At 41.3% G+C, this 15,433-nt stretch overlaps 1 protein-coding gene across 1 annotated transcript in view; it reads right to left on the bottom strand.

Annotated features, from left to right (window-relative positions):
- Positions 1-15,433, bottom strand: part of LOC102421755 (protein unc-79 homolog) — a gene marked incomplete at both ends in the record, with an annotated part of 74,773 nt that overhangs the window by 26,216 nt on the left and 33,124 nt on the right. Inside the window, 6 exons of the mRNA XM_023748248.1 lie at positions 1,181-1,288; positions 4,819-6,036; positions 6,628-6,777; positions 9,252-9,414; positions 10,010-10,192; positions 12,752-13,038. Coding sequence (XP_023604016.1) covers positions 1,181-1,288; positions 4,819-6,036; positions 6,628-6,777; positions 9,252-9,414; positions 10,010-10,192; positions 12,752-13,038 — 2,109 coding nt within the window. The remainder of the gene's footprint in view (positions 1-1,180; positions 1,289-4,818; positions 6,037-6,627; positions 6,778-9,251; positions 9,415-10,009; positions 10,193-12,751; positions 13,039-15,433) is intronic.

Genomic DNA, 15,433 nt, shown 5'->3' with positions numbered 1-15,433 from the left:
GGCACCAATTCCTATCTCTACCACTTACTAGCTGTGCGACTTCAGAAAAGTCCTTTAGCCTCTCTGAACCTGTTTCTTAATCTATAAAATGGGGTCAATAACTTCTGCCATGCAATGCTAATGTAAGGCCTGAATAAGACCACAATGTGTGTAAGCCACTCGGCACAGTGTCTGGCACATGACAAATGTACATCAGTGCTGCTCTTATCACTAATATGACCGTGAACTCCTTGAGGAGAAGGGATGTCTATGTATTCACATCTGATCCCCAGTGCCAAGCACAGTGCCTGCACCCAGCAGACCCTTAATAACTAGTGGCTGAATGAATGAAAGCATGAATGAATGAACGATGAAGATGATGATGTTGTTCCGTACTACCAGTCCAGCATGTAAGTTAAGATCGTTATCTGATTTTTCAGAATCATCCTCATTTCAAGAGAGTCAGATGAAAATTAACCAGCTCCTCGGGCAGTGTCCACATAGAACACAGACGATACCAGCACACGGGACCAGAGTTTGCAGAACTTGCGCCTGTTTGCATCTGATTCCTGCAGACAATTTCCTATTCGAAAGTCTCTTACTTGCCTCCACTGAGCCAGGTGGACACCCTTACCCTCACCTCCGCGGAACTCAAGCTCCTCATGACAAAATCTAGGACCCAACAACTGAAGGCAGTTTCCAAATAGTTGCCTCTTATAGATCTTGTAAAAATTTCAGGCCATTTTTATTTCCTGGTCTAAAGGACTTGATTCCACCATGATGTTGGGATCATGAGATATCCAATACATCTATTTTATGATAACCCAGATAAATTAACCATGCTTAATGATGGAGGGAATTCAAATTAAAATATTCCATGCATAATGCTTTCCACTTGTCCCAAAACCCGTTCCATGTTTTATGTTTAGGCTTGTAATATGTAATTATTATTTTATTGAATGATGAAATTCAGTGATTATTCCTTAACAAATGAGAATTCTTGGTCCATCAGTAACCATACTGATTTATCAAACACTTGAGATGTTGACAAAGGTGAGCCCATGCCTTAGGGTCTCTGAGAACATACAGCATAGTGTCACCTAGGAAGCTAACACAACATTAAAAAAAGAAAACCAAGTGTGTGAAAATTGAAAATAAGGTAGCAGATAATGTTCCAAAATCAATGCAGAAGAAATCTTACTTGATATCGAGGAATGGCTGCTTGTTTCTGGCACACCTGCTTCTAGGGTAGGGGCGGACGAGGATTCTCGTGGCATTTCCAACGTAGAAAGTCCTTTAGTAGAGGGATCTGCAACCATAAATAGTGTTTAAAATTCAGGACACTGATTAAAAACAAAGTCTAGATAGAACCTTTTCTGTATACTTTCCCCGCTTGCCTAATACACTCATTCTACTTATATACCCATTATATACCGTTATATACTTTCTGACCCTACTAATTACTTTAGTGGAATTACATTCAAAGTTTCATGGACAACTGCTTGCGTATTACACTCTGCATCTGTAGCTGGCCTCTCGGAGATCAACGACAGCACAGGGACACAACTAGGCCTCACATGCTCACACTGCCCGTCCTTGAGCAGGTCCCTTCACCTTCCAGACTAATTTCTTCTCATCTAACACCTAAACTCGCTTACAGTTCATTCCATCTATATCATTCCACCACTCCACCTTTACCTGGCATTTTCCTACTCATCATTTACATCTCAATTTACACAGAAAACTCCTCCTCCAGGATGGTTTTTGAGACCCCTCCCCCACCCCCCAAATACAAACAAACAAAAACTGGGTCAGGCAACACACTTACATAATTCCAGAGCACCCTGTCCTTAATCTCTCCCTAACCTAAAACACTATAATGTAATTTCCTATTTACTTGTCTATAACTTTGCTAAACCATATTTAATGTAGGGGCATAGACTGTATTGAACATGAAATGAATAATGTTAACTCAGATTTTATATTTTATTAGTTGAGCAAGAAACAGACTGTATCATTTGCTTCTCCTATTTGACAAATGTATCCAAGGTGAAATATTTTCTGCATATGGTATTGTCTTAGTAATCTAATGGGGGAAAGGTACTCCACATTATTCTAGGTAAAGATTATCTTTTAAAAGCTTTTGAAAAGTTTAATAGTTTATTGTAGCAAGCCTCCTAAAATTTCTTACAAACCTCCCTGCCACCGGAAGCAGCACTAACTATCGGACACAGAGAGCACCTCGGAGTTGCCACTACGTGCTTTCGTGACTCTGTGCTGCAGGTCAGGGATGCCACCCTAAATGGCCTCGAGTCCTTAAGCTTAGTCATGTCTCTGTCTCATCCTTCTCCTATGCTCAATCCTTTCTTCTTGCCACAGAGCAAAACACCACAACATATACAACTAAAGCAAGCAGATGCTATTCTGTTGCTGGATGACCACCAAACTTGCAAAACTGTCAGAAATAAAAGTAAAACAGCTCCTAGGTGAGAGCGTGGGTCTCCATCCAACACCCAGCAAGGAAGGCGAGGAGATCTGTGTGTCTGTGGGAGGTGGGACATTACAGATATAAAATTATATGACTGTACAATATACATTATAACATGTTTAAAGACATTATTGTAATTGTCAGATACTTCCTTCTTATTCTAGGAACAAGTATATTAATATAAAACCAACTTTCTCCTTAGTATCCCGGGGAACAATCTAACATAAGGATGAATAAAGAAACACACATACACACACAACATACCTGCAACCTATATATCATACACGCCCACCCCACAGACCTTCTATAGTCTCCGATATACCCACCCTATAGACCTCTATAGCTTCTAGGCCAATGCTGTCCTCCATCTATATGCAGAAACTTTCCTGGCTCCAAACAATAAGAAGCTACCCTAGTTTCCTTAGGAAACTTCCTGGTTAGTACCAGGGTCTTTCCCTTCCCCTGCCTGGCTGGAGCATGCCCTTTTTCAAATACCCTAACGTTCACTCAACAGATTTTCACAGAGTACCTTTGAGGTACACAGCTCTGTCCTATGAGGTAGAGAACAGTCAGAAACCTCAGGAAATACCCGGGCAAATAAAAGAGCTGAGCCCGTCCTCAAAGGAGTGGCTTATGTATGGAGCAGTGGGAGAAGCAGGACTAGAATTGAGGGACTAGGCCCGGCACTGCCACCACCTGGCTGTGTGACCCGCAGCAAGGCCCATCACCTTCTGGTGGGGGCGGTGGGTGGGGGGTGGGGGGTGGGGGGGGCGTGCAGGGCCCTCTCACAGAAAGCGAGGTCTCTGAGCTCTCTGCCAGTTCTCAATGCTCTAGAACAGTGGTTCTCAACCTTCCTAACGCCGCGACCCTTTAATACAGTTCCTCATGTTGTGGTGACCCCCAATTTCGTGATTAATCACGAAAACAATATGTAATTATATACGTGTTTTCCGATGGTCTTAGGTGACCCCTGTGAAAGAGTCGTTCGACCCCCAAAGCGGTCACGACCCACAGGTTGAGAACCGCTGCTCTACAGCCTAGGAATTTAATAAGATAATCAGCCCTGACCAATTCCATTCCTTTTTTTAAAAGATCTGAGTTGAGACATGAGGAAGCGGCCGATCAGCAGCATGGCAATACCACAGCAGACTATGTTTTAGCCGGGCTACCTGCTTGCCACTTTTGCAAGTTATCTTTCTTAGAAACCGTGTCTCCAAGGAAGCACAAGAAATGGCCCCTGAGGCAGGAAATCCCTGTGCTGTGACAACTTCACCACCACATGGTGTCCACGGATTAGGGTCTCGGTGATAACTGGACTTTTTTGTTGTTGTTGTTCTTGAGGGGACACAATGTCCACCAGATTGCTGATATTGTTCAAAATATATAATCAACTGAAGGCCCTAAATGAGTATACAGTCAATTCTTCATTATTCTAAGCACTTTTTGCTTTATGTTAGCCCTTCGTATTTGCTCCTCCTTTGGACTATATCACAGCTCACTAAAGCACGGGTGGGGGGGATGGGGGGAGAGGGGCAAAAAGAGTTCACATTGCCGAAGCCGGTTTGGCTCAGTGGATAGAGCGTTGGCCTGTGGACTGAGGGGTCCCGGGTTCGATTCCGGTCGGGGGCATGTGCCTTGGTTGCGGGCATATCCCCGGTGGGAGATGTGCAGGGGGCAGCTGATCGATGATTCTCTCTCATTGATGTTTCTGACTCTCTATCTCTCTCCCTTCCTCTCTGTGAAAAATCAATGAAGTGTGTTAAAAAAAAAAAAAAAGAGTTCACATTAATGGCTTTTGCTGATTGAGGAAGACTAAAATGATGTTTGGAGTATCTTCATATGAATTAAGCATTGCCTCTAATTGACAAGGATGGTCAAGAATTCACTGAAGAGTTTAGAAACAACAGATACGGGAACATTTATGGAGCCAATAAAACCACATCTGAATCCAACACGAGCAGCCGGGCAGGAAGGATCTGGAGTGATTATGAAACAATTATAATGTCACTCCCTGACCATATAAGGTTAAGAATTTATGTCCGGCTGGCGTGGCTCAGTGGTTGAGCGCCGGCCTATGAACCAGGAAGTCATGGTTCGATTCCCTGTCAGGGCACATGCCCGGGTTGCAGGCTCGATCCCCAGTTGGGGGTGTGCAGGAGACAGCCAATCAATGATTCTCTCTCATCATTGATGTTTCTATCTCTCTCTCCCTCTCCCTTCCTCTCTGAAATCAATAAAAATACTTTTTTTTAAAAAGATTAAAAATGTATGCACAGTCAAAGCCAAGAACCTAACCAGTAAGATGCACAAACTTGAATGCAGGGCTGGAAGAAGAGGAGGCAGGAGCTCACCTGGATCCTTCTGTTCTCCCAGTTTGTCCAGAACGTTGAAGGAGATGTCCAGGTACTCTCTCTGGATGGCGCTGACCGCAATCTTCCTCTGCTTCCTCTGCCTGGGAACGATCTGAATCTTAAATTCCGACTCCTCAGCTCCCTCCTCTTCGACCTTCCCCTCGGGATTCTGTTCGGTATCGGATTCAGCGCTGGTGTCCGGCTTCTCACTTTCCATTGGACTCTCGGCATCCTCAGGGACTTTGAGGAGGACAGTTTTCGCCCCTGAGCTTGGCATCAGCCCACCCGGCGTCTCTTCTTCGAGGCCAGGCTCCAGGGTCTCGTCCAGGGACAAGGCGGGGAGAGCAGATGACTTCTGAAGGAGGTCTCGTTTTTGTTTCAGCGTGAGCGGGCTGCCCCCGGAAAGCTCTTGCAGCTCCCCCGGCCTCGCTACGTCTTCGGAGTCGGCGGGGTCTTCCAGAGCTATGAAACGGAAGTCCTTGTCCCCTGCTGGCTGATGAGTTCCTGAGTCCTTGGAGGAAAAGCCTTGGGAACAGTCCTCCACACTTACTTGCACAAGAGGAGCTGTGCTCAGGCTGAGGGCCGGGGGGCGGCTGGGGATGGAGGGCGAGGAGGCAGCATTTTTGCCAGCAGCACCATCATTTCCCGGGCCCACCGCCTCCTCTTCGTCGCTCTCTACTATTCGGAGAGGGGGCAGCGGTTCAAACACGAGGGAGTCGCTGTCAGAGGTGGAGTGCATAGACTGCTTCTCAGGCCCAGAAGCCGAATCTGAGGACAGATCGATCAGATCTAAGTCCTCCTTAGGAGCAGGCTTTCTTGGCGAATCAACTTTGACCTCAAACGTCTCCATGCAGTTCAACCTGACCTCGGGGATCACGGGCCTCCGCCTTTCCTGAGAACCTCCCACGGCGGGGTTCTCGGGGACTTCAGGATTGCTCCCTCTGGTAGCAGAATTCTGTCGGGACCGTCCGTGGTCATGCTGTTTGTGCGTGACATAAGCAGCCTGGGCGGGGGGCTTATCTACGTCACACCGGTCTATGCAGGACTTCCTACGGTGCTCATCTAATGTAAACAACAGGGAGTCTGCGTTCCCTATATCAAGAGATTTTTGTTTTAAAGAGCGCAGCTTTTTTTTCTGAATGCTTTCTTCTCTCACACAGTGGAGAATGCTGTCTTGTAATGCACCCGTTTCTCTATATTCAGCCAGCTCTATTTCACCTGATTGAAACAGAAAAAGCTAGTACTATTTTATGGGGAGACTTCACCGTTGTTTCTTTTCCCCCCTCATACGTGGGCATACAGTTGGCATAAATCGTCATCACAATCCCAGCTCCACCAGAAGGCAAAACTGACTTTCTGACCAAGTTTTTGTAAGGTTCATTCTAATTTCAAAAACCAGAAACCCTTGGAATGAGAGAACCCACAATGGCAGTTTAAGATTTATATTTCCAAAATCAGGCTTCGGAAAAATCCCTCAGCTCTGCTCATTTGTACAGGAGAGGGGATCGCTTTGGCTGAGGCTGATCTAGGAAACTGTATTCAAATTGTGTGGAAGAGAAACAAACGTTTTGCAAAAAATCAAATCAAGCAATGGCCCTCTAGCACAGTCATGACGTTAATGAGGTATCTGTCAATTCACATATATATATAAATGTGTGTGTATATATATATATACTGTTTATGCATACATATATATAAAATCAACGGTATTAAAATGTGTAGTAACATAATAAAATTAAGGTTTTACCCCAAACAAACAGTAGAGTACAACATTTCTGCATAAAATTACTAAGAGGAAAAAATTCATACTTCTCTGTACATTCATCTCAACCGGCTGATATTTCACCATTTTGCTGCCGCCTATCCTTTTCAATCTTGCAAAAAAAGTTTGAGACTCTTTATTGCAGGGTCCAGTAGGTGTATCATGAATATCAGATTCATCAAAAACACTATCTTCTTCTAATTGGGGAGAGAAAGTCAAAATTACACTTAAGAGGTTATTCTCTCTTAGGCTGTGTCTACACAAGCATTTCAATGAAAACATTACATAGAGCCAAGTCTGGGGTGGTTTCTACGCCAGCCCACGTCTAGCCATGGCTTGTATTTCATCCAGGCATCAAATCATCCATATGTTGAACAGAGCAACCTGTTATACGAGGTTGCCCCTCATTTCCCAGGTGACAAATTGGCAGCATTTTCAAGAGAGACATTTCAATGTTCCAATAGAGCCTCATGCAGAAGCTTTCCCAATGCACTGAAAACCAGATAATACATAGGTGTCAGGAGTCTGGGATACTGCTTGACCTCCCTGCCTTGGGTGAATTTTCAGGCTAATTTAGCAAAAGAAAATTAAGCAAAATGAGTGGTTCTCACTCTTTCCAAAAATATATGCCTTCTTGGGATTTGAGAACTGGCATAGACACAGCCTAACAGTACATGCACCTTATACTTTGTGAATGCAAAATACTGTACTCTACATTTGGTAATGGCACACACAACACACAGAAAAAGCTTAGAAACGCCACTGGCCATCTTAAAAGCTCCACAAATGATTATGGGCTGAAAGAGTAAACAAAGGAAAAAGAAAACAGAAAGTAACATTTCCCCCTAGTAAAGACTCTTCTCTGAGGAGTTTGTCATGTGTAACTACAGTGAATCCCAGGAGGAATCTTTGGCTCATCAGCCTGAGGCCCCCTCAATAAACTGGTCACTAGAATGCCTGTCAAGCGTTTTTCTATGTCTTCTTCTGTCCCCATTTGGCCAATTTTAAATCAAAGAGAAACACAAAAATGAATTAATAAGGAAAGGGTTGCTATGTTGCACCCCATAAAGTTCACTTAATTTCAAATGTCCTTCCATGCTTTGGAAAGGCCAAAGCCATGTTCAAAGCAGCAAGAGAAAAGGCTAGAAAAGTGCACTTAGTACCAGGATAAATGGAATTAACCTACTGTTGGAGCTGAATATCACTGAAATCACAGCATTTGGCCTATATCGACGTCTACCTATGTGACAAAATGAGGCTCAGGTGCGATTAAGGTTATTTAAGCTTTCTTGAGCATAAGGGTAGTACAAATACAGAGTTACGTTTTGATCCTGTCCTCATACACAAGAGTCTATAAGTAAGTGAAATTTGAAGCAGTAGATATTAGATAAACCAAGAATAGTGATGCTTTTTGTCAAATAAAAAAATAAATGTTAACCATTAAAATGGGTACAAGACTACCAGTGAACTTCCACAAAGATGAGAAAGCCTATCAAACTCCTGTGTCTTGAGAAGAGGCAACAGTGACCTGTTTTATTTTTTTTATTTCCTTTATAAAAACATACTCCTTTTAAAATGCAGGTTTTTGAGGAAAGAGTTATGCAATTGCCATTACATAGCTGCAAAATAATTCTCAATTATACTGAATAATCGAGAAGAAAGGCTTCAGGATGGCATCTCCCATCTAGAAAGGGTCACCTGGGACTGGCCCAAACGCTGAGCCCACATTGAGGACATCCCTAGTGTAACTGGATCCACCGAATTTCCCAGAAACTAGGACCTAAACTGGTAGATGAGATATTCTTCAGAAAGGGTCTGATGGATACCAGAGCTAAATAACTTAGGACTCTGAGATCCATCTGTAGCCAACCTAAACTCAGACCTTGCAGCAATAAACCAATAATGGAACGCTGGCTCCAACCCATCCTAATGAGATATTTTCAGAGCAGTCAACCAAGGCAGACTCCATTAACACCGCTCTATAACACACCAAAGGGTCAGGGGACACTTGGCTTTCTCCCAGGATTGGATTAGATGATGTCACCTTTTACAAGTCTAGTCACCCCGTGACAGGCACTAAAGATAAACACCTTGGTTCTTCAGGCTATAATTTTACTCTAGAGCTTTATTCTACTCCTTTGTGGAAAAGCTATCAATATAAAAAGTCAATATCGGAGATAATGTAAACCTATGCAGCAAAAGTATTTCATTCCAGTTGCCTTAAATCAATTCTTATTGAATAGGGCAGCTACAAAAAGCATGTCAGCAAATGCAGACTCCATTCAAATCTGTGAGCGCAAAGTTCAGGAGCAAACGAGAGACCGACAAGATTACATGCCTCTACTAAGAATTACCTCACAGCCCAAAGCAAGGTGTTTCCGTCACGTAGGAAAAGGCCCATAAAGGTCTCTTAACCAAACAGCAGACAATCTTTACCAAACACTATTTCTTATGAAATGGATTTCAGAAGCACATTAATTATTTCTCTTTCATTTTAAAAATTAAGGCAGCAACATCCATGGGAAAGTTGGAAAATTAATGAAGCAGTAAGTGATTTTTTGACTCCAGAATGACACCTGAGGGCCCCCTTCTGTCTCCTAAGAGAAACACTGTCCAGGATGTTTTACGTATTCAAACTCAGTTTAGGATAGAATTGAGATGGGTGAAGTACCTTTTTCTTTCTCGCTGTATCTGCTTATGTTACTGTTGTCACTGTACAAAGGGCCCGCCGTGGCATGGGGCTTGCAGCTATGATACTGTGCATTGAGTGTATTGACTGTTATGTGAATCAGGTGCAGCAGGACCTTGCTGATGTCACAGTCCCGATATGGATACTGCACAACAAAACAAAGGGAGAAATATACAAATGGTTATTTCGAAGGTAAGTTTTCCACTTGATCTTGCTAGATAGTTTCCTCAGCATTTGGAGGGGGGGAGGGTAAAAAGAAAAATATAGATAGGCAAAAACATCAATCCTTATCATGCATGCCCTTATTCCCTGCCCCTTGCACCGAACCACAGACGGCAATGCATGCCAGCTCCCAGTTACAATTCCTTTCAACAAAATTATTTGCCATAAACATTTGGTCTATGAATACAATTTTAAATACTTTCCTTGTTTTCTGACATAAAAATTAATATATATTAATTAGATAAAATAGGAGATTCTGGTCAGAAATCGAAGTGGTTGATCGAAGTCCTACAATTCATCTTTTTTTATTTTAAACATTTTCAAGAGAAGACACTGACATGGCCTCCATTTCTAGTTCCATTCCAATAGCTCTTTGCTTCTCAGCGCTAATTGTATATGACAATTCTTCTTCTGAAGGTCAAATGATTGTCCTACAACATTTTCAACATAGGTCTCTTAAGTGTTCTCCTCACTAAGAGAATCATTCCACCCAAAAAGAAGTAACTACAGCAATTCACCTTGTACAGGATGACAAGCAAGGCCTTCAACCACATCTGCCGGATGTGAGGTTTTAGGGACCAGAGGGAACAACGAGGTGGCTGTTGGAAATAATGCCGTAGTTGAGGACAAGAGCAGTATTTGAGCACCTGAACCACCAAGGGGAGAAGGTGTTTTCCCAAATTAATGTTATAGTCCATAACCTGAAATAGGAAAGAAATTAATAACTGAAGGAAAACTATAAAGAACACTTACAAGCCAAAAGGAAAAATTTGAACCATCGAACACAGGCAAAATATTTAACAGGCATCTCACAAAATATTAATAGTGATGGCCACTACGCATAAAGGAGGAAAGTCCAACCTCACAGGAAATTTTTTTAAAACCTCGTCTATTAAAATAGTTTTAATCTACTCAATTATCTAATAATCTAATTTATCTATTAAAATAAAATTTTATCTATTAAAATGTCCTATTAAACTATTAAGTGGAATAAAACTTAGAATCAATCAAAACACCTAGTATGGGAAATCATGTGGAGAAATGGACATTCTCAGACACAGTATATTACCTTTCTGGAAACAGTATATTACTCAATACAACCTTTCAAGAGAGCAATTTAACAACATGTATTCAGAAGTAAAAAAAGTACATAGCCTCTAGCACAGCAATTAAATATATCCTAAGGAAATAATCAGAGAAGTGTTCCAAGATGTATGCATAAAAATAGTCAGCATTATAGCCAGCCCCAGCTGAACACAAACCTACATCTCCAACATTATGGGACTAGTTAATAAAAGATTGTTTTTATGACAGCAGACTACTACATAGACATTAATAGGATATGATACAAACTTATTTACATTATATGAACTCTGTAATATATTTTACGTTTCGAAAGGTTACACATACAGCCCTGGCAGTGTGGCTCAGTTGGTAGAGCATCGTGTTATGCACTGGGAGGTCACCAGTTCAATTCTGGGTCTGGGTCAGGGCACATGTGGGCTCAATCCCCAGTAGGGGAGGCATGCAAGAGGCAGCCAATTGATGTTTCTCTCTGACATCAATGTTTCTCTCTCTTTCTCTCTCTCTCTCTTTCCCTTCTTCTCTCTCTAAAATCAATAAAAACATATTCTCAAAGGATAGACATACATATATTAATATGTATAACATGATCTTATTGTTATTAAAATGTGCATGTATATACATACATATATACACATATATGTGTGTATATGATATATACATGCATACATGTGTGTAAATTTGGAGCCAGTGATAATACCAAAATGTTAGTTATTTGTCATGGGTTTTTTTGAGATTTGTATTTTACCTTATTGGTTATATTTCTAAAATGAATATGTATAACATGGATTTAGAAAGGGAAAAGCAGGGGAGGGAAGGAAGGAGGGAAAAAGGAGGGAGAGCTTGGTGGCTGAAAGGGTGCACTCTCCTTCAACACAGACAGCTGAGTTAGTGGTGGTCCATCTAATTATCAGCATCAGCAAGAGACAACTACACACCTACTGCTCCCACTCTGCTTATCTGTGTTCATTATTTTACAATCTATTTGAGCTCATTGATAACAGCTACCATCCCTGAGTTCCTAGCATGAGACGGCACTGAGCAAGGTGCTTTGCAATATGTTGTCTCTGATCTTTCAAAAAAAGTCTGTTACCAATGGGCAAACAAGCAGAAGATGCCTAAGGCCCTAGAGTTAGTAACAGTGGCAGAGCTGAAATTCATGTCCATTATTCCCCAAGTCCTATACCCTTTGCAGACTGTGCAGTCATTCTGGAGAGTCATATTTGTAGCACTGGTCAAATCAGGCGCACAAGATACCCCCACAGTCCCTTAATTCTGCTCTTGGATCATGTCTCCAAGGAATTCCCACATTCGTGGATAAGGTGCCTGTACAAGGATGTCCATTGCTGAGCGGTTTGGGGTAGGAAGGAGTTGGGAGCAATATGAGTGTCCATCATGGGGGAATGGATAGTTAAAGCATGGCAGATGTACACCATGGCATACGGTACAGCAGTTAGAAATAGCAAATATGGAATAGCCAATAAGGGTGATGTTACATGAAGTAAGTTGTATGATTAATTCAATCCTCCACTTGATGCCAAAAAGGAAAAGGATTTTTTAAAAAGAAAAAGAAGTATGGTGATTACCAGAGGGAAAGGGGGTTGGAGGAGGTATAAGAGAGTAAAGGGGGGATAAATGGTGATGGAAGGAGACTTGACTTGGGGTGGTGAACACACAGTACAATTATACAGATGATGTATCATAGATTTGTACACCTGAAACCTATATAATTTTGTTAACCAGTGTCACCCCAATAAATTCGATAATTTTAAAAGGAAAAGAAAAAAACACCCACAAATAAAGATCCCACACTGCCTTATTGTTCACTGGGTAGAGTTTTAGGTTAGAATGATAAAAAAGTTCTGGAGATGGACAGTGGTGGTGGTTACATAACTAAGTGAATGTACTTAATGACACAGAATTGTACATTTAAAAATGGCTAAAATGGTAAATTCATGTTATATATATTTTACACTACCTCCCCCCCAAAAATCCCAAACTCCCTTTATGACATTAGGTGGCTGAATCTTACTCATCTGTATAGTCCCCTCACAGACTCCTAAGAAAGTAATTTGTACAAACTTTTACACTCAACTAATGTTGGCTACATGGACTTAATTACTTGTTTCTCCTGAACGTCCAAGGGTATGACTTCCAAAAGCTGTTATTGCACTTACTTGGGCAATTCCTGCAATAAACGCATTAAAGCAAGTTGACAGGCGCATTTTTTGAGGCGCAATCATAAAGCAACCTTCCTGCTGGTCATAGCCGAGTAAGACGTACAGGTGCCGCTTGACCGTGTTGAAGGCCTTCGCACTGCTGATGTCTGACTCTGCGCTGCTCTCATCCTTGGCCATGAACTTCATGAGCACTGTAATCAGCTGGTGCACGGTCTGGTGGTCGATCCCAGCGTCTTCTGGGAGCAGGTCCTTGATGGTGTTGTCATTCTCAGGGGATTGTTGTCCTGTCGGTACAAGGAAGGCCATCAGTGGGTGGCTCCTCCACACAGGACTTTACACTAAAACCTCCCTTAATGCATAAAGCACATTCTTCTGCCATTAAATATTTTTATCTTTTGGAAAAACTTAAAGGCACAATACGGCCTACTAAGCAAAGCATTAGTCCAAGGGTAGAAGTTAGTGTGTCCATCTACAACCAAGTAATTGGGGAATAATAAAGGAATTTGAAATAAAAATGGGCATTACAAAGCTAACTTCTCTTCAAACAGTAAGACAAACACCCAAATAAACTTCATCTAGTGGCAAAGTTTTATCCTCAGTGATAAAGAGAAGTTCCCCTTCCATTTGTAAAATCAGCATGTAAGAATAACCAATAATAATAATAATATTCTAAAACCCACTGAGCACAAAGACATCCACTGGGTTATTTTGTTTAAATTATTATCTCAATTCAGTTATGTTCATAAATCAGCTGGTGGGGAAAAAAGTTTTCTTTTTCAAATCCTGAGATATTAGCAATGTGTAGTCTCTCAATAATATAATAAAAATTAAATAACAAATTATAAGCCCTGCTGAATGTAATGAGAAACATACAGGAAGGGAGGGAGGGCCACAGACAGAAAGAAGCATGAACTTTTTTAAAAGCGGGGGCGGGGGGAGTCACATGAAGGTGAGCTGAAAGTTCACATGGAAAGAAAAAAAAATACCTTTGCCCTTGACTTATTCTTAACCCTACAAAAAATTATGATGAGCAGCTCCCTGACACTGACTTTCTCTGTTATTTTTCAGAGTCAGAAATTAGACCCTCTCTCCTTTGTTTTTCTGCCTCTTCTGATCTGGTTTCATTTAGGACTTTGGGGGAAGGAAAAGTGAGATGTGTTTTTCCATGTTTCTCTGTAGGGGCTATTCTTGTCCTTCCTTTGACAAGTTGCATCAGAATTGCTAAATTGGAAGCCATTTTAGCCTGGTGGGTTAGGTAGGCACACCCGCATTCTCATCTCTCATCCTGCAAGGAACAGTTCTGCTAAATGATGACAAGCTTTGCTACAAATCATTATAAGCCAAAGCTTGGCCATGTTTATTTTATGATGATGGTATTAAGGAAATAACAAAAAAAAGTAGGTAATTTATACCCATTAACTTAACCAATTCGGCAAAATCTCAGTCTTCCAGGACACAGCCAAGAGAAGTGAGATCAATGAGACATTTCTGGAGACTGTGGAAATCAACTGCCTCAAGCCCAAACCCTTTTCTCTTCAGCAGTGGCATGAAAGCAATGTCAAGTTCAGGCATGACTAGGTTAGAACTACACATAAGGTAACAACTAGGTTGTCTAGTTTTCCCCATATGATCAGAAGAATGCTGGTCTGTTCAAAAGTGACACACTGAGAAGGGATAGTTTACAATGTATGAAGAGGCAGAGAAATCATATAAGTCAAAGAGCCTCTAAGGGAAAGCATCTGACAAATTTCGGCAAACTGCAGCTCACGAGCCACATGCGGCTCTTTGGCCCCTTGAGTGTGGCTCTTCCTAAGCCTTAGGACTACCCTAATTAAGTTAATAACAATGTACCTACCTATATAGCTTAAGTTTAAAAAAATTGGCTCTCAAAAGAAATTTCAATCGTTGTACTGTTGATATTTGGCTCTGTTGACTAATGAGTTTGCTGACCACTGTCCTAGGACATTAACATGTTCTATCTCATAGAGTCTGTCCATGAAGGAAAAAATATGTGCAATGTACTTTAGAGAAATTTTACCAAAAATTATTCAAACAAAACCTAAGAATTTCTTCATGATGGTGTTTCACATGAAGAGTGAATAATAAATTTTCAATTGTTAATATTATCATTATTTACTAGCCATGCATCAGCCATCATTAAAAAAATCACCCTATTTCACCAAGAGCCCAAAAATGTGAAGCATCCCTGTATGTTATAATTAAATGTTTGAATAGAAGATCAAACCAAAAACAATACCTATGTAAATCCTCATAAAGCAAAATAGAAAAAGTTTAGAAAACTATTTTTTCAACATTGAATAACATTTAATTTTCTTTTTTTTCCCTCTAGAGTATTACTTTACAACTACAAGAAGGTTATTGCTCTGGGTAAGCTTGGCCAAGAATTTGACAAGTGTGAAAATCTAGGTTCCCTGCAGGATTCAATGTTATTATAGCAGCAAGTGATGGCTGTGACAATATAGCTTCATTCCTCAATTCCTTTTAGCTCTGGGGGCAAGATTTCAGACAGCACGAATCACTCAGTACTGCTCAACCACCTCCAAGTCCAGAGTGGCTGGACTCCAAAATCCCAAAGTTAAAAGGGGAACTCAGGAGGGTTGGAGAAGGAGTTGCACTTTTGTTTTATAACCTTGAGAATCTAGAGGCCTCGATACAAAA

The sequence above is a fragment of the Myotis lucifugus genome, unplaced genomic scaffold (genome assembly GCF_000147115.1).
Source record: "Myotis lucifugus unplaced genomic scaffold, Myoluc2.0 scaffold_1226, whole genome shotgun sequence".
Classification (NCBI taxonomy): domain Eukaryota; kingdom Metazoa; phylum Chordata; class Mammalia; order Chiroptera; family Vespertilionidae; genus Myotis; species Myotis lucifugus.
The sequence above is the reverse complement of the archived record's forward strand: the minus strand, read 5'-3'. Positions and strand labels throughout refer to the sequence as shown.